Here is a 19451-nt window from a genome sequence, read left to right on the forward strand (position 1 = left end):
ATTTTGTGTTTTTTGCCTTTCTGTGGATTGTCAGCATTTGCAAGAATGTTGCAGTATTTGCTATGCAACAGGGTATTAAGCCAATATGTTCTGTTTTAACACAGATTTGTAAGATAGTTTTTGCTGTAAGTACCAATTTGTAAGAATTTATAAAATAAAAAACTACTTTCTATTATTTCTAATGTATTTTTAGCATAATACAATTGAAACGCGAGTACTTTAATCCACCATATTTAGAATGAATGTATTTTTTCACATATATCTTTTTAAACACAACATTTAGGGCTTATTTAGATATGCCATAATCACTTCTGGGGAGAGCCACGTCCCATGTGCTTCTCTGTATAATCACTTATGAGTGATTTTAAGTGATTCTGGTCATAAGCTCCACCTATGTGTTTCTACACAAAATCACTTAAAATCACTTGAAGTAATTATTTGGAGAAGTGATTCTCCATAGAAGCGCTTTTTGGCCTATTCAGAGTCACTCCCAAACAAGTTTTCTTTCTGCAAATAGAGAATCTAGTTATTGAAAAATAAATGCATTGAGATTAAAGCCTTGGGATTTCTAAATACATTCAAACGTATGCTTTTGGTTTCGCATAAAATGAAGTTCCAAGTTCCAACACCACATGTAGATTGGACCTAGTGAAGTTTTAATGAACCATAATAAAATTTGTTTCCAAGAGCTAAACTAAACGTTATTTTCTTGTCAAACTAAAAATCGTCCTCAACAACACAGGGATTCAAGTCCTTTCTATCCAAACAGTTTCCTCAAAACAAAACAAAACAAGAAACCAAAAATACAATTTTGGCAGAAAGTCGCGCCCAATTCTTCAAAAGCCAACAATTCTTCTTCTTCTCAAGTAGAACATCAGTTTTAATAATTTCCCGTGTACATTTTCTCCTCCATTTTTGCTCCATCAACATTTAATTGCCGTGATGGAATACATATATGTTCCATTTCAACTTTCTTTTTCCTTTTTCTTTATTTTTTTGCATGATTCAAAAAAATTGTTTCCTAATTTTAAAAAAAAAAACTTAAAATTGAAGATCAACGGTTACGGTAATCATCAACTGCTAGTGGAGGTAGAAAGTCTTAACATTTTAGTTAAATAAACAATCCATCGGTGTTAGATCATCAAATGTGGAGGTAGAAAGTCTTAACATTTTAGTTAAAATAAACAATCCATCGGTGTTAGATCATCAAATCACCCGTCGCTACGCAGACGGTGTTAAAATGGTATTTGTGTGGAACAAGTTCAGAGCATCACGCCCAAAAATAAATAACAAAATGAAGGGACATCCTAATGGAAAGCTTCAACTTGGTCCTTGAAGTGTTGTAGTAGGCCCTCCATGCTCATTACTGTCACATCACCCTTATCTCTAACCCTTACGCTAACCTGAAACCATATGAGGATGGATCACAGATTAACTTCTCACTAGAAGACTTAATGGCAGAGTTTAACTTACAACAAAGGACCATGGGCAGCAGCATAAACAAAAATAACAAAATTACGAAGAAAAGAAAAACGGACCTGTCCATTTTGAACTTCCTCCGCACCCACAACTAAAATGTAGTTGTACTGTGCCATCTGAGCTTGTCGTACCTGCAAAAACAAGAGCATTATCAGTAAACAAACACAAGGCATCAAATCCTGCATTTACCCAAGTTATGAATGCTCACCTTTTTCTGAATTGTTTTATCACTTGTGTCAACATCGACATAATAACCAGCTTGATGGAGCTGATCCCGTACCTACAAAAATACAAACGCATGCAGTTTTTAATTTAGCTAGGACTTAAGGTTAAAGATATTCTACTCCATTAGTGACAACAAGCATTTTGTACAACTCATAACATCAATAACTAAAAACATATTTTCAGATCATCAGTTTCCTAAATTATCAACCGAAGACGAACCAAACAAACCCAAAAGAACTATAAAAAAAAGAAACAAAACCCTAATCTAACGAAAGAGGGGTTGGGTTGGATCAGTTTCCTTCACCGGTTAGCAAGTGAATTTGTGCATCTGAATAAAGTGTACTTCAGTACCAAAACCTAATATAAAACTCACTAGATTTCACTTCAAAAACATATAAAGAAAGTAGATATGATAGAGAGGCGATGAAATCTGGAGAAAGAGGCAAGACTTTAGCCATAACTCCATGATCTAAATCTTCATTCTCCACGGACAATATTATGTCAGACAGTTTGATTGGTCGTTTGCTAACTGTATCTCCGACAACCAAAAATGTCAAAAATAGAACTAAAACAATGTAAGCCACTCTAGCTTGGCAAAGCAGTTGGCCACCAAGAGAGAGGCTACTGAGGAAATATGGTGATTGGCTCGCAAGATGAACAGCCTGATATAAAAATAAAAATAAAAATAAAAAATTCATGGCTCATAGCCTTACACTAGACAAGCTACACTCGAGCAAAACAGTCGATCCAAAGAAGGGAAAAGTACAAATAAAAAATGAAAGAAAGAAATATGGTGATTGGCTCGCAAGATGAACAGCCTGATATAAAAAAAAAATTCATGGCTCATAGCCTTACACTAGACAAGCTACACTCGAGCAAAACAGTCTATCCAAAGAAGGGAAAAGTACAAATAAAAAATGAAAGAAAGAAAAACCAACCTGTAGAGCATAAGGCAGGGCTGTGTGCGACACAGGGCAAACAATTGCCTGACGTGGACTAAGCCAGAAGGGCCATTTCCCTTTGTAGTGTTCCAACAGTACAGCAAGCATACGCTCAACAGAACCTAAAACAGCTCTGTGTATCATAACAGGCCTTTCCATCTTGCCGTCTTCACCCTCTGCTGAGTAATACAGCTTAAAGCGGTCGGGAAGTTGAAAATCAAGCTGCAACCACAGCATTTTTCCAAAATGGTAACAGCAACAAAATGAAACGTAAAGAGATCATGAAACAAAAAAAAAGTGATCATCATATACCTGTAATGTTGCCAACTGATGATCTCTGCTCAATGCATCAGATACAGTGATATCTATCTTCGGTCCATAAAATGCACCATCCCCTTCATTCACCTGCGCAACATGACTAGCGATGTAACCACAACTCCAGACACAATCTAGCTACTCCAAACCAATCCATCTGGTTCAGAGTTCCAGCTAAGCCAATTATGAAAACTCCACTGACTGAGCTTCGTCGAGTTTTTAACCCACTAAGGCTGGGTGGGGGAATCAGTTAGGATGTCATAGGTTTCCAATGTAACCAAAGGAAAAACAAAAACAAAAAGCAAGCAACTACACTAGTGCACAATGAAAATTGGATCAATTTTCTTCCACGTGAATTTTATGATCATTAGCTGCCAAAGGAAGAATAAGCTAGATGCTTACGTGCATTTAGAGTATCAAGTAAAAGTACCTCCCAGGGCTTGCCGAACTCAATTAAAGCTTCTTTAAGAGCAGCCTCAGCCTTCTTCCATGTTGCCAAGTCTCCCATGTGGCTTTCTGGCATCTACAACATAAACGTACGAGGCAGAATAAATATGAATTCCCCATACTTCCTAGATGGGCGATAGATACAGACAATTATTACTCAGCATCATGCAGTACCAAAATAATTAGATGTGACCCATACCCAAAGAGTTAAAATGTAAAATCAGACTATCAATACTATGTGATGATCAAATAAAATAAAAAATCCAAATCCAAATCCAAACATCACACTAACAAAATAGAAGCTATATCTACAACAAGACTGATAAGATATTCCCATGAGAGTATTTGTCGTCTATTTTAAATTTGAAAATACGCAAAAGAAATATATAATTCAAACTTCCAGCTTAGGCCGATAACTTGTGAGGAAGAACAATGACACTTCGCTACCAAAAAGTAAAAAGAAAAACTACATGTTCAGCTCTTCAATCATAGGGATCAAGAACCTTACTGTTGAAAGTTTCAGCTTAAAAGTGAAGCCAAATATATTATAGGTATACTCGATAAACTCTAAGACACCCCTCACTTCATCTTTCACCTGAAACAGAGACATAATAGCACTATGAGCAAAACGAAACCGCAAAAATACAAAAACAAAAGTAAAATGTTAGGAGGTATGTGAGTAAGGTCAACTCACTTGGGACTCCCTGCAGAAGATATGAGCGTCATCCTGTACCAAAAAGAACGTCAATAATGCTGGGAACTGGTACTAATACTCTAACTATACAAACCTAAAACATTAACATCACTAAAGTATCTTGGTGGAGACAGATTGTAGGCATTATCTAACTATGCAAAATGCTCAATTGTAGGCATTATCTTTTGAGAATATATATATATATATATATATATATATATATATATATATATATATATCATCTAAAGTAAATTCCTAGAACCAAAATAAAAAGAAAAAATCAAAGTATACCTGCTGGAATCTCCTGACACGTGTTAACCCAGTGAGTGCACCACTGGCCTCATTCCGATGTAGCACCCCAAAATCAGCCATTCGTAGAGGTAGTTCTTTGCATAAATATCAAACGCACACATAAGTAACAAGTTCAAGTCCTTAACAGCAAAGGATGGTCTATCACAGTTTTACCAGGGTCAATAAACTATTTACAAAAGATGATTGTTGAAAACTAAATATATAAAAAGACTAATGCTACAAGTACACAGAGTTCCATTAACTATTCCTAAACATAATAGTGTGGCAGCCTATGCGTCAAACCATATCGACAATAGAAAATGCTATTGAGCAATTCAAGTGAATAAAAAGCTCAAGAAAGAAAAAAAATACCTCTATAAGAACGGTTCCTATGCTGAAACATTACACAGTGCCCTGGGCAGTTCATTGGCTTTAATCCATACTGCTGTTTCTCAATCTGCAGTGGAACTTGACTTCGTCAAATAAAAGGATACAAAATCAAGATAAACTTAGTCCAGTTCATTTACACCGCATAACTAGTAGATGATGATCTCAATCAATCATCTGCATTGAATTTCATACTATAATTTCCATATTGTTTTACTGTTTGAGCAACAGAGCCTTCTTCTTCATGACATTATCCAATATTTGGTATCATTCATATACACAGAAGAGAACGTATAATAAAATAAATTAGTAAATATGAATTTTCCCCTTCAAACTCATCAAGTTACCTAATTAAGTTTAAAACCTTATTTATTTTTCATATTCCAAAAATACTGCTAATTAGTGTTGTTTACCAATATGCACATTAATGGTACTTCAATTTTGCATAGATTTAGGGATTTTTAAGTCAGTTTTTCCTCTCTTTAAAAAAAAAAAAAATAATCAAATATACGTTTGTACTCTTTGGACTGATTCCCAATTTGACTACTCGATCATTTACTGTGTATTGACCTTATTTTTATGTTTATCCATCAATCTGTCTTCCCAGTACTTGATCCCTCACAGTTAGATTACTTTTAAGCATACAGTTGCTTCAACAAAAACAAACGCAATGGTATCAAGTCGTGTCAAAACTAACCTCCACCAAAAACATATTGTCTTTGTATTTTTCAGCATGGCCAGATGTTTCCCAGAGTTTCATATTGTACAAGTTTGGTGATATAACCTACCAAAGTAAAGAAAACTATGAGCATATTATTTAAAGATAATCGGGTGATGCAACAACTGAATATTGATTACCAACCTCTTCGTATCCCCTCTCTCTATACTGGTTCTTTATGAACTCCATTAATTTATTATAAATCCGAGCCCCTTTAGGGAGGAAGAAGCAACTTCCTGGGCTGCAATTGACAAGTGGAAATAATCAAATGGAAATCATTCACTCTTGGTCAGTTCAAAAAGTTAAGAAATATGAACTCAATACATACCTAATTGGGTCGAAAAAGAAAAGCTCTTGATTTTTACCCAACACTCTGTGGTCATATTTTTTTGCTTCTTCTAGCTTATGCATATGTGCCTGCAGAAAAAAGGTATATGTTTGTAAGAAAATCAAGTAATTCAATAAGTATAATAATCTGACCATTACAAATTGACTTTTCAAAGACTGGGGGCCTGTAATATTGCACTGTGATTTACAATGTTAATTTATGTTGAAGAGGGTATAAAAGTTCATGTCCTCAACATCATTCCTTTAATAAAATTACACCAACTTGTATTGCTTGAAATCATTGCACTTCATACAGCACCATTTATTTTCAGTTGACATAGCACTGATTTTTATTTTTTTTAAAAATACCCTGAAATCCACCAATTCATAAAGCGGAACAGCTATGCACACTTTTCCTTTTGATGTCAATTAAAGGAATTAGTGCACCAATTTGTACAAGGAACTTTATTTTTTAACAAACACTCAGAAACGCAGCCAAAGTAACTGATACAAGAAAGCAGATAAGAAAAACCAAAACCAAAGTTATGGAATGTCAAAAACATAATGTCACCTGCAAACGTTTTTTGTCAGGATAAGATATTCCATAAACTCTCTGTAAGCTTTCACGATCTTTGTTACCCCTCCAGTAGGCTGCAGAAGCCTGGGATTGCAAATTCATGAGTTAAATACAGACACGCAATACATTAATAACAAGATGATAGAAAAGGTTACAAATTGCGGCTCTAACCCGCATAGAACACATACCTTCAAACATTTAAATGCTTTGATAAATGATGCATTTGGTATATGGGGTCCACGACACAAGTCAACCAAAGGGCCACATCTATATACAGTGATAGTTTTGTCTGCTGGAAGACCATTGATGATTTCAACCTGATTAAAATATCCCAAAGCAAAAATAAATCTTAAATCAATTTTGAACGCATGTATGAAAAGAAGTTTAAAAAAAAAAATTCATTCTATTTATTAGAAACAAAACTAAGCACCTTTCCTTACCTTGAATTTATTATCACAAAACATCTCAAGGGCTTGTTCCCTTAATACTTCAATGCGCTCAAAAGGTTGTTTCCCCTGCGGAAATATATTACAACTAATCAGTCAAGGATTCAATCCAGAACCAGCAAAATGTTGAAAGTTGTTACCATTTTGCAAACAATCAAGGAGCAACAGTTTCCTCCATACAACAAGTTTGCATGAATTCTATTATAAGAAAACAAACAATACCTTAATAGCCATCTCTGCCCATGATTCGATTTTCTTAAAGTGTTCATCATTCAAGCCAAAATCTCCATAAAATGCATCATAGTAAAAACCCTGCGATTGAATTCAATCATTCCATAAGGGAACCAAATGAGAAACCACAAAAACACATAGCAAAACCATGAAATATGTTTTAGAAGACCATAAAAATATAACATTTCTCAAAACTGGGATCACAAAACTTGAACTATCCTAGTAGTTGAATTGCACGCGAAGGAAACCACATACGCAAACAAAATTCCATGCAACATATTGGTCAACCAAATAAGGTGAAAATATACAGAAAAAGTATAAAATGTCAAATTTAAACTAACTACTAGTACGATTATTTAAAAACCTCTTTGCTAGTGGTACACATATCGAGTCTTGTTCCAATTCTGGCACACGGACCGATGCAGAGACGGCATCCATACTCCATCTCAAGTGCCTGCACGATATGGAAACTTGTAATGCATCCAACCCAAATCAAATCATACAGCAAACCAAAACCAAAAATCTCGATAATAACTCTTGGTACCTACCTGTCCAAGAATGTGGGAGCTAGAGTGCCAGAAAGTGTGGCGGACATCCTCATTGTTGTCGAATGAGTCCAATGTTAAGATCCTCAGCTCAGCATCGCCCTCCAAAGGCCTGTTCATGTCCCATAGAACCCCATTGACCTCAGAAATCAAAGCGTTGGAAGCTAAGCTCTTTGAAATCTCACTTGCAATTTCGAATGGGGAAGTTATCCACTTTTTGCCCTCCTTCACCTCCCCGTCCGGCAATGTAATCCTGAAAAACCCCAACAGCAGTTAGTTACTTAAGAGAAGGAATTTACCATCGCATGTACTTACAAGTTCCACATAACTAAACTATCTCATTTGGCAAATGTAACGATAGGACTTTTTCTTAGTGGGGCTTGGAGACCCAAAAGTTCCTCAACAACGCAACGCCTATACAGACGTTACTTACGAATTCCATCAAAACCAGATGACTGGGGCCTTCTTTGATATGCCAAGTCCCACTTGAAGCATGTGGTGAAGAGCTATAATCTTCAAAACCATTAGATCCACATCATAAGAAGCGTTTGTCAACGTATCAGTTTATTTTGAAATAAAAAGTTTGATCTTTATCACAATGAATTCAAAAAGGACAACGTAGCTAATGAATGGTGCAGGTAATGAATTCAAAATCATATTTTGGTACTCATATGTCAGGTAGTACAAAAAGGAGTTTAGGGTTTACCTGATAGGATCGGAAGAGGGGAGAGACTGTCGAGCAGCACGTTGTTCTGCCTGAATTGACTCAAAGAGTTTGTTGCGCTTAGGAACGTCGACCATGAGGTAGGCACTATCTTTGGCGTGGAACGCCATGGCCGTTCACTTTTGCTCGACTGGAAGGAGGAGCAGATATATGACTGGCGGATCTGCGATGTGGCGGCGGGTGGCTGGCGGCTGATGGTGGCCGCGATTTTGGTGTGATGGCTCAGAGTCAGGTGCCCTTTTTTTTTATTATTGGTTGTTTGGATGTCTGGTGTCTTATTTATGCAGCGGCGGAAGAGTGGAGAATAGGAATCCAGGTTTGGTTGGGAGAGATAATGTGCGTGTACGGAGTACTTTCCCTTTCCCACCTAAAAAACAAAAAACAAAATAAATTACTTTCCCTTAATTAAAAAATTACTGTTTTTGTTCTAATTTTATTTTTTAGTTGAATTTTTTCGGATGTCGATTATTTAACGGAAGCCACCCTTATTAAAACGAATCTCATTTATTCACGATAAATTGAAAGCCCTAGGAAGGGAAAATTTGAAAAGCCGACTGAATAATTTATCCAAATTTGATTTATTCACGATAGTCGAGGACGGAAGTTTTTCCTTCCAAACAATGACGACATAATCAGTCAAGCAAGATAGCAACGTAACAATACCTCTTGAAGTTAAACCCATAAGCCGGCTCTAGTACAAACCAGGCCCGACCCATACCTTGTGCAGGTTGTATGCTTATGGATCCTCCAATGAATGCATGAATATGTAATTTTTGTTTCTGTTGTTATATGACCACTATTAATTGAAAACTTATTTGCATGCATGCTGTAGCTAATTATATATATATATATATAAACACGAGTAGTATGCAATTTTTCTCTCTTTTCTCCTTTGAAGTTTTTTATTTCTTTTATTTAAACACAATATGTTACGATGAGTTTTTCTTAGGGCATAATGATTGCGCCCTTGGGTGAACCATGACCGAGTGGTTGAACCATTTTATAAGAAGGGGTAGCTCACATTTGAAAATTTTTGGTTTTTTTTTGGTATCATTTGTATGAAAGAAAAATTTTGGAGCTCAAAAGTTGTGAAAGTTGAAGTTGTGAAGTTATTAGGATTTATTTGAATTGTACAAAATTATTTGGAAACATATTTTAAAGGATTTGGAGAAGTGAAGATTACGAAAAATAGTAGAGGTGAATATGAATTCATACGAATTTTTAGGGAGTTTTTCAAAGGTCGGAGGTATTTTTGATGAATTTTGAAGTTTAGGAAATTAGGAATTGATATTAAAATTGGCTTGAGACATGGCACCATCAGAGCCATTTGCTTTGAGCTGGCTTGTCGAGATCGATGGCCAAGATGCACTGACGCGGACTTAGAATGGCTGATTTAGTTTAGTTTCTTGTTTGAATTAGTTTAATTTAGTTTTAAATTATAGTATTCTTAATTAAATTTAGTGAATTAGTTTTTATTATTGTTTTAGTTTAATTAAGTAGTTATAACATATTATTTTAATTATTTCGAAAATAGTTAATATTTTGTTAATTAATTTTGAAATTTTCTGATGAAGTTTAATTATTTAATTAATTATTATTTAATTATATTTAATTGTTTTAAATTATTTTTTTGACTTTAAAATAAGGATTTAATCTCCAAAATTATTTTAAAAATAGTTTCTTATTTCCAAAAATCAGTTCTGATAATTTATATAACTGGAACAATTATTTTGATCATCCAAAAATAGTTTTGTTGAGGCCCAAAAAATTCATGGTTGGGCCCGAATAAATTCCTAGCCCAAAGCGATATATTATTGAGAAAAGACTAAATTCGGAGCACGCAAAATCTGTCATGCACGAGTTATACTTCGCATGCCATGCCAAATAAAAATCCATCATGCTAGAAAATGAGACTAAAATTATAAAAATGCATTTAGCTCTGCGAATCCATGCTAATTATCTTATCAAGCGTCGTAATTAAAAGCATGCCCAGCAACATGCCATGCCAAGTGGGAAATCGTTATTTCACACTCAATTGCACTGCAAGCTTAAGTGGGCCCAAGCCACTCAAATGCCCGGGGCTTGCTTGAGTGGGTTGTGGTATGGATGGTAACAAGTTATCATGGGGCCCATCGATGGGTCGAGAAATGGAAGTCTCGGGGCGCTTGGGGGTCTCGGGACTCAAGCCCATTTTCTTAGGCCCAAACATGGGTAAGCACAAGGAAGGAGATGGACCATTGCTTCAGCCAAAATAGCCCATTAAGTCAACTAGGGTAGCCCAACCCAAATAACCCATTACTTTAGCCCATAAAGCCCTAAATATTGGATGGATTTAGCCCACTTATTAAATGACTTGGTTTTATATATATTAAAAGGCCCAAACTATTTGGATAAGAGGAAGTCAGAATCCTCAGTATTCGGCTGAAGCAGAAAACCTCGAAGAGGCCAAAGATGCACATGAGAAGTAGCTGTTGGGAGCAAGTTCCAAGTGCGATAAGTCAATAAACCAAGGGATTTTGGCACGCAAGGGAAGATGATATCCCTCAAACCAACGGGTACACCCACTCTCTTTCCTTCATCAGGCTTGGCCATGGAAAGAGGAAGAAAGGGGGGAAAGAAGATGGGTGAAAAGGGGAAGCTCCCCTCTGAGGCCGCCGCTGGAAGAGGCCTGGAGCACCCAAGATCTCTGATTTTGTGGATTTGGCAGAGGTGACTTTGCCACCATGAGGTAAGTCAAGAAGGAGGAGAAGAAAAAAAGAAGAAAGCCTAGCTAAGTTGGGAAGAAACCATTAGGGTTTCTTGGAGAAGAACAAACCTCAGCAACTATAAATAGGGCCTCCCCTACCCAACACAACCAACCCACAATCTTCAGAGAGCAAGCTTTCTCTCTTGTAAACCCAGAAAATTTCCGTGCTTTGCAAGCCCATTTCCCCCATCTCCCACGCTTTGGCAAAATTGCTACAGCTCTGACAGAGACACTGTCGAGCTGCCGAAAGTTACAAAAACCACCCAAAACTCTCCTCCTTAGAACCTCTCCTCTCTCCTATTAGAATCCCTGACCTCCATAGGAACCCACAAACTTTCTCTCTTCCAAAGTGCTAAACCCATGATAACTTTGCTCTCATGCCACTTGCCCCTCATGCCAAGCCTAGAAATTTGTCTGTGAATGTAAAGAAATTATCTGTAAAATTGCTGTTGCTTTATTGGAGAAGATAACCAGAATACTTCCTAAGGCTTTGCTGCCCTTTCGAGGTATTTTGGGGCTTAATTTCGAACTCAAACAAAGGGGGACAACTTCATCAGCCCACTTGCCGCCGGAAGGAAAAAGCCCCTACATAAATTGGCGACTCTACTGGGGATTAAGCCAATATCTTATCCAATGCCTCCAAAGAAGAAGACTAGAAGCAACAACATGACCTCTCAAGAGGGGCCAGATCATGGTGATTCGGAATCAAGGCAAAATGCCTCCTCTAGAGAAGAAGGACGTGCAAGTGAGGGAGATTTCACCCTTTCAGACCTTATCGCTGCCATCCATGCCATGAGAGAAACTTAGAAGGAGATGGCAGACACGATCAAGGAGCTAAAAAATTTGGTCTCTAAGCCAAGTGAAGAAAACGAGAGACACCCACAAGAAGAGTCTACTGCTGCTGGAAAGGGGTCTGAACAAAAGGGACCATCTTTTGTCACTCAAGAAGATGTCATTGCTATGCTGGAAAAGGAACTGAGTAGGAGCCAAGAGGACTGGAAGTATATTCCTCAGCCACCGTACCCATCAAGCTTGCTCCAGCAGCCATATCTTAAGGGCTATGAAACACCAACCTTTGTCCTCTTTGATGGGAGGAAAGGAAGCCCAAAGGAGCATGTCAACCGCTTCCTTGATGCCTTGGGACCGCATGCTGGCAACCATAATCTTCGGCTCCGCGAGTTCTCGAAAAGCCTTACCGATCGTGCTTATACATGGTATACGACACTAGCACCAGGGTCTATTCGTTCATGGGAGGATTTGGCAAGTAGGTTCTGCAAAAAGTACTTCCAGCATGAGGAGAGAGTCACAACCACTCAACTCAACAACACTCGCCAAAAACATGGGGAGGATCCCGTGGACTTTGTACGCAGGTTCCGGGACCTGGGGTTGGATTGCTATGACGAGAAGGATGAGGAGGCGCTGGTCGAAATTTGCATCAGCAATATTGTGGCAGACTATAGGGTTTATTTGGAGAATATTGGCATTAGTCAATTTTCTCGGCTGCTGGAAGCAGTGAGGAAGACAAATATGTCTGTCAAACCAACTGGACAGAGAAGCTGGAGAAGCGAGAAGAAGGAAGCACATCAGATGTTGGCTGTGGACGACAAACCATCGGGTGACTACAACTCACGCAAGCGAAAGGATAGGGAGACGTACCCGCCATTACCTTGCAAAGACGAAGAATTCCATGCCATCCTCGACACAATGATTGCAGATGGTGCAATCAAGCCTCTCAGACCTTACAAAATTCCCACTCGAGAGGAGAAAAATGATCCTAGGTACTGCCGTTACCACCAATTTGTGGGACACCCAACCACAGCTTGTCAGAGCTTAAGGAGGATTTTACATGCTAAAATACATGAGGGAGTCCTCGAGCTGCCCTATAGGAAGCAAACTATTGATGAAGACCCTTTGCTAAAACGAAGGGGAAAGGAGATGGATGCTGTCATCACATGCTCCGATGATTTACTCGACGACGATGAGTTATGCCACCCATGAAAGAATGACCCGAAGCCACCCGAGGCTATTTAGGAGCCTTGTGGAAGCATGGAGAAAGCCTATTGGTGCAAATACTCGAAACCTTCTAGCTACAATACCCCATGGCCCCTTGCTGATGGATGGGAGGATAGCACAGCCCATGAAGCATTCCCGATGGACGTGCCGGAAGAATGTTACTTGGGGGCTTCATCCGTGTCGCAGGAAACAGCCGTTGTAACGTTTCACAATCTTACGGAGGCCGAAGCAAGTGTGATGGAACGTTATCTAGGTCTGAAGCAGGGACCTACGGCCTCACAAGCCCTCCAAAAGAATCCGAAATTCAAGTCACTCTTTGACCAACTTGGCTTTGGGCCTCAAGCAAGAGAAGCAGCTGCTGTAGCTCTCATGAACATCTCTGCGGAGTCGAATCCTCATTGCTTTGCTGCTCAACCACAAAGGTCATTCTTGGGAAATGACAATGCTATCGTTTTCACGAATGAAGACATGGAAGTTCCATATCCGGATCATAGAAGACCACTTTACTTGGAGGGACAAATCAACGATGTGTTTATAAGAAGAGCTTTGGTGGACACAGGTTCCTCTGTTAATATTTTGCCTCTGTCTGTGCTTACGGCAGCTGGAATTCCATTGTCCAAAATAGTGCAATCTCAAACAAGCATCAGCGGTTTCGGGAATAAAAGTGAGATCACGGTTGGGCACGTGCAAGTAAACTTGAAGGTGGGGCCGATCAGGTCGCTTACCAAATTTTATGTGGTGGATGTGGATGTGGCTTACCATGCTTTACTTGGAAGGCCATGGCTCAACAAGCATAAACTTGTGGTCTCTACTTACCATCAGTGCGTGAAGGGAAGGATTGGGCTGAGGCCACTTCGCATACGTGGGAATCAAGCATCGTTCAACAAAGACGAAGCTCACTACTCCGAGGCAGAATTTTACACTGAGTGCACAGATGCTGGAAGCAGCCCATCTAAGGATTTCGGAGTCTACCTACCCTCATGGACTGAAATTCATGATTTGAGCAACGAAGAACTCATCACCATCGTTGAGAGAGAAAGAAAGAGACACTCGGAAGCTAACAATCATGCCTACAATCATCCTCAATGCTTGAAAGTGACGCTGCCAGACGGACGCACCGTGTACCGCTTATGACGGGATTGGGGGCTCGACCGTATCCTACGGGAAAGCCCCGAGTACGGAGAAGAAGCCATGCAAACAAACAGCCATGACAGTTCAGATGACAAGAAGTCCACGCTTTGTGCTTTCCAGGAGCCAATGGTAGCACCTAGACACATGCAAGATGGATCGACAGCCGTAGCTGAGCAGCTAGAAGCAATCAATTTGAGTGACGACCCCTCTGCCCCAAAGCCTGTTTCCATCAACATTCATTTAACAAGTGAAGAAAATGAGGCCTTGGTGTCCTTGTTAAGAGAATTCAGAGATGTATTCGCTTGGAGCTACGAAGAAATGCCCGATTTAAATCCAAACTTGGTGAGTCATACGTTGAATATTGAGCTTGGTACGAAACCTGTTGTGCAGCCAAGGAGGAATTTTCATCCTGAAGTTGAAAAACAAATCAAGGTGGAAATTGAGAAATTGTTAGCTGCTGGATTCATCAAGCCAATCAAGCACCCAACATGGCTAGCAAATATTGTTCCCGTAAAAAAGAAGACCGGAGTAATCAGAGTATGCACGGACTATCGAGACCTCAACCGGGCTTGCCTAAAGGATGAATTCCCGCTGCCCAACATGGATATCCTAATTGATTCAACTTCGGGTCAAGGTTTGCTGTCCTTCATGGATGGATTTAGCGGTTACAATCAGATTAAAATGTCACCCAAAGATGCTGAGAAGAAGGCCTTCCGAACACCATATGGGAATTTTTATTACACGGTCATGCCGTTTGGTCTTAAAAATGCTGGTGCCACCTATCAAAGAGCCATGACAGCAGTGTTTCACGATATGATGGGAAAAGAGGTGGAAGACTATGTGGATGATCTTGTGGTGAAGTCAAAAACTAGAGAAGGCCATCGAGAGGTGCTGGAAAGGTGTCGGCTGTATGGGTTAAAGATGAACCCCAAAAAGTGTGCATTCGGGGTGTCATCCGGAAAATTCTTGGAGTTCCAAGTGCATCAGCGTGGCATAGATGTTGATCCGGAAAAGACAACAGCTATAAATTCCCTCGCACCTCCAAGAAATCCAAAGGAGTTGAAAAGTTTCATGGGAAGATTATCCTATATTCGGCGCTTCATCCCGGGTCTTGCTGCCACTATGAGTGTTTTTGCTCCCTTACTCAAGAAGGGCAGGCCATACGAATGGAGCAAGGAATGCCAAGATAATTACTAAGCTGCCCACCAAGAGAGCGCCTATTCCGGGACTTCCTCTCAAGCTTTATCTAGCTGCAACGAACGCAGCAGTTGGGGCCTTACTTGCTCAAAATGACCATGATGGAGAAGAAGACCCTATTTACTACGTAAGTAGGCAATTAAGGGGAGCTGAGACAAGATATCCGAAGACCGAGCTCTTGTGCCTTGCCCTTGTCTATGCTGCACAGCGCTTGCATCACTACTTCCTTGCCCACAAGCTACAGCTCATAGTAAAGTCTGACCCCGTAAGGTATTTGCTCACAAGACCGGTGCTCTCCGGACGTCTTGCACGGTGGTTGTTGCAGCTGTCCGAATTTGATATCACATGCACAACTCCTAAGGCCATCAAAGGACAAGCCGTTATTGACATGCTGGCTCTCTCATTAATCCCGAGGGGCAAGCTACGGCTCTCTCATTCAAGTTAAATTTCTCATGCACAAATAACACAGCAGAATATGAGGCTTTCATTATGGGAATGGCTACATCAAGGGAGATGGGTGTAGAGGAAATCAAAATTATTGGCGACTCAAACCTGGTGCTGAGTCAGTTACAAGGGAATTTCGCTGTGAAGGAGGCAACATTGGCACCCTATCGTACGGCTGCTGAAAGGCTTATTGGTTCTTTCAAAAAAGTTGTGTTGGAACATATTCCGGGGGTTACTAACAGGTATGCAGATGCCTTGGCTACGTTGGGGTCAAAGCTCTCATTCATCCAAGAGCAACCCAACATCACCGTAATAAAAAGAGATGTTCCAGCAGTCGAAGCAATGGCTCAAGAGGAGCCGCTGGAAGAAAAAGATTGGAGAAAATCTGTGAAAGAAAATCTGATTGAAGGAAGCAACATCAAGGATTTGAAGGATTATGTGGTTATCTTCAGCGAACTCTACAGACGCCTGCCGGGAGGTATTCTGACCCGCTACATAGGACTGACAGAAGCACAAAGGAGACTCCGAGAGGTACATGAAGCCACTTGCAATTTGGAGCCAATAATCAGCAAATATCGACGCCTGCAACGCAAGGGTTATTATTGGCCAGAGATGAAGAAACAAGCAGCTGAAGTTCAAACCAATTGTCCCAATTGTGCAACGATACCCTCCACCGAAGAGTCATTCACCATTTCGTTTGCAGAAGATTGGAGGGCACCATACTTGGCATTCTTTATCGAACGAGTTCTACCAAGCAGCATTAAGCATGCCCACAAGCTCAAAAGGACGCTAAAGAGATACTTCATAGATGGATCCACTCTCTATCGCAAAGGGTTTAAAGGTGAACCTTTGAAATGCTTGGGAGAACCTGAGGCGCAGCAAGTGATGCAGGAAATTCATGCTGGAGAATGTCGTGAACACCAAGGGATGAAAAGACTCCATCGGCAGCTGCTGAATGTTGGGTATTATTGGCCTACCATGAAGAATTATGCATACAATTTCGTGAAGAAGTGTCATACGTGTCAAGTTCATGCCAATTTAAGTCACAAGCCTCCCACGTTATTGCAGGACATGCATACTCCTTGGCCTTTTCACACTTGGGGGCTTGACTTGATTGGAACTATCCACCCACCTTCTGATGGTTACATATGGATCCTCACAGCCACTGAGTGTTTCACAAAGTGGGTTGAAGCAATTCATCTCCGAAAGGCCACGGGGGCTGCCATTGCAAATTTCATCCGTGAATACATCGTCTGCAGATTCGGAATCCCATACAAGATCGTCACCGACAATGGTACCCCATTTGTTAACAAGCAAGTAAGCTCGACGCTTAGCGGCAATAGTGTCAAGCATCGTCGTTCCACGCCATACTACCCATAAGGAAATGGCCAAGCGGAAGCCACAAACAAAACTTTGTTGAGAATCCTAAGCAAAATGGTGTATGAGTATGAAGGAGGCTGGAGTGTCCACCTACCGGATGCTTTATGGGCTTACCGCACCTCTCCAAGGAGTGCTACAGGTTTCTCACCCTATTCGCTTGTCTATGGTTCCGATGCCATATCGCCTGTTGAAATTACTATACCCACTGCTAGAGTATCGGATGTCAATGACCTTGAATGGGATGCGAAGACATGCTCGGAGTGGCACCTGATAGACGTGGAGGCCTTGGATGAAAAAAGAGAGGAAGTCGAAAGAAGAACAGCACTTTACCACAAAACTGTTACCCAAGCCTACAACAGGGCAGTCAAGCCACAAGCCTTCAAGCAAGTAGACCTCGTACTAAAAGTTGTCGAGCATGTTAGAAGACAAGTCTCGGGACCTTCCAAGTTCGCCCCGCAATGGGAAGGACCATTTGCAGTCAAAGAAGTTTACAACAGCGGCTATTATCGCTTGGTCTCTGTCAAAGAAGGCATGCTAACGGATCCCATCAATGGGAAGTGGCTCAAGCCCTACTACTGCTAAGTTCATTTCATGCCCAGCATTTTTTATTATGGTATTTTCCTTTGTTTTAAATATGAACTCCTTCTATGTTCTTACTTAGTATTTTGGAAACTCTTGTATAATGCACCATTATGGTAGCATGAGCTTTGCAATGAAAAGGAAGGAGTATTTTGAAAAAGAAAATCTGTCTCTGAGCTATTATTTTCCTTTATGTAGCACCAAACTCGCCTTGCACCAAATACTATATATATACGTATATAATAACAATAATAAAAACATATATATATATATATATATATATATATATATATATATATATATATATATATATACATGCCACTTAGCAGTAAAACATGCCAAGCAAAGCCACTTGGATGGGGTCCCGAATTGTCAACAAGCATCACGCCTAAGCAAAATGATATAAGCCAAGCCATTACAAAAAGGGGGCATGCAACTCCTGAGGTGCTGGAACATTAGAACCATTATACCCCCCTCGATAAGCAATTCAAAACATCTGAGAATTTTGGGGAAAACCAGGCACACAAATCTGGTCCTCTCGAGGCATGATAAGAAGGTGTTTTTTCAAGCTTAATAGTTAGGCAAGCCATGCGAAGAAAATTTAGGAATTCTGCTCTTACCAAAATTTTGGCAGCATATACTTTGTTTCTGAGGATATCCGATCTGTCAGAAACTCTCGAAAAAAAAAGGGGGTGCATCTTGGGCCAAATGATTAAGGCAAAGCCTCGCAAAGAGATTCTAAAGGCAATACAGCAAAGATTTTTGTTTGGAGTTCCTGTTGATATTTTGGCAGCATATGCCTTGTTTTTTTAGGATATCCAACCTGTCAGAAAATCTCCAGAAACTCACAAGAACAAGTTTTCCAAATGAGCAATAGATATATATATGAGATTACAATATCCCTCAAGCATTCAGAAATTGACACAAGTTCCAGCGGTTCAAAGTTACATCGCAAAACGACACAGTTGTTGTACTATCCAAAAGGTACATGGTCATAGCAAAAGAAATCAAGTGATACATGCTGAGGGTTGATATGTCCTATGGTCATGAGGAACTACACATCAAGCCAAGTGGCTCCAAGTCAAAGAGGGTAACCTGCAAAAAAATAAAAATAAGAGAAGGCATGCGTCAAGGCCAGGTGATGCTGGAAGATGTAGTGCGACAGAGAAATAAAAAAAAAAGGGACTGCATACCTTAAAGCTATGAGGAATGCCCGAAGAGAACGGAAGAAGCTTTGAGAGACGACCTGGCCGCTGCCTCAGCCATGCATTCGGCACTATCAACCGAGACACCCTTAGCGAGAAGCAAGGCCTGGAACTCACGATGCTTGTCTTCCAATTCGCGTTGCTTTAGGTTCAGCGTGTCGGCTGCAGCCTTTGTCTCGTCAGAACCCAGCAGCGATCTCATACTGTCAATAGCCCGTGCTCCAAATACAGCGTGTGCTAAGTTTCTCACTAGATTGAGGAGAAGGTCCACATGAAACCCTAAAGTCATGGCCTCACAGATCGCATCTCGCCAGCAAAGGAGCCGGTGATCCGTGATGTCCAAAAGCTCCATAGTGTCCATCCCATGAAGTACCAAACCCAAAGCCCGGAGGGCGGTGCTCCTGGAAAA

The 19451-nt window shown here is 40.1% G+C and overlaps 3 protein-coding genes across 3 annotated transcripts; 2 read left to right on the forward strand and 1 right to left on the reverse strand.

Annotated features, from left to right (window-relative positions):
• Positions 1 to 1148: 1148 nt before the first annotated feature.
• LOC110766318 (threonine--tRNA ligase, mitochondrial 1-like) lies at positions 1149 to 8667 on the reverse strand. Its single transcript, XM_088245543.1, has 20 exons — positions 8330 to 8667; positions 7627 to 7876; positions 7443 to 7532; positions 7070 to 7159; positions 6842 to 6916; positions 6590 to 6718; positions 6396 to 6485; positions 5826 to 5914; positions 5642 to 5738; positions 5477 to 5563; positions 4765 to 4849; positions 4393 to 4487; positions 4102 to 4134; positions 3916 to 4002; positions 3391 to 3483; positions 2958 to 3050; positions 2643 to 2867; positions 1688 to 1759; positions 1539 to 1610; positions 1149 to 1403 (listed from the first exon to the last, which is right to left on the reverse strand). The coding sequence occupies exons 1-20, from the start codon at positions 8455 to 8457 to the stop codon at positions 1308 to 1310; spliced, it is 2076 nt and encodes a 691-aa protein (XP_088101669.1). The 5' UTR covers positions 8458 to 8667; the 3' UTR covers positions 1149 to 1307.
• A 7262-nt stretch (positions 8668 to 15929) lies between these two features.
• Positions 15930 to 17258, forward strand: LOC110766319 (uncharacterized). The gene has a single exon (XM_021969621.2). It carries the CDS (start codon positions 15930 to 15932, stop codon positions 17256 to 17258), a length of 1329 nt encoding a protein of 442 aa, XP_021825313.1.
• A 54-nt stretch (positions 17259 to 17312) lies between these two features.
• Positions 17313 to 17840, forward strand: LOC148292363 (uncharacterized). Its single transcript, XM_088245792.1, has one exon. The coding sequence runs from the start codon at positions 17313 to 17315 to the stop codon at positions 17838 to 17840; it is 528 nt and encodes a 175-aa protein (XP_088101918.1).
• The last annotated feature ends 1611 nt before the right edge of the window (positions 17841 to 19451 follow it).

Source organism: Prunus avium, chromosome 8 (assembly GCF_965620075.1).
Source record: "Prunus avium chromosome 8, drPruAviu1.hap1.1, whole genome shotgun sequence".
NCBI classification, from domain to species: domain Eukaryota; kingdom Viridiplantae; phylum Streptophyta; class Magnoliopsida; order Rosales; family Rosaceae; genus Prunus; species Prunus avium.

Excerpts from the sequence above, each read along its gene's own strand:
- LOC110766318 (XM_088245543.1), bottom strand. The coding sequence starts at position 8,457 with ATGGCGTTCCACGCCAAAGATAGTGCCTACCTCATGGTCGACGTTCCT. Across the intron at positions 5,915-6,395 it reads CTGACAAAAAACGTTTGCAG|GCACATATGCATAAGCTAGA; the intron begins GTGACATTATGT and ends TTTTTTCTGCAG. Across the intron at positions 4,135-4,392 it reads GTGTCAGGAGATTCCAGCAG|GATGACGCTCATATCTTCTG; the intron begins GTATACTTTGAT and ends TTTTTGGTACAG.
- LOC110766319 (XM_021969621.2), top strand. The coding sequence starts at position 15,930 with ATGGCTACATCAAGGGAGATGGGTGTAGAGGAAATCAAAATTATTGGC.
- LOC148292363 (XM_088245792.1), top strand. The coding sequence starts at position 17,313 with ATGGTGTATGAGTATGAAGGAGGCTGGAGTGTCCACCTACCGGATGCT.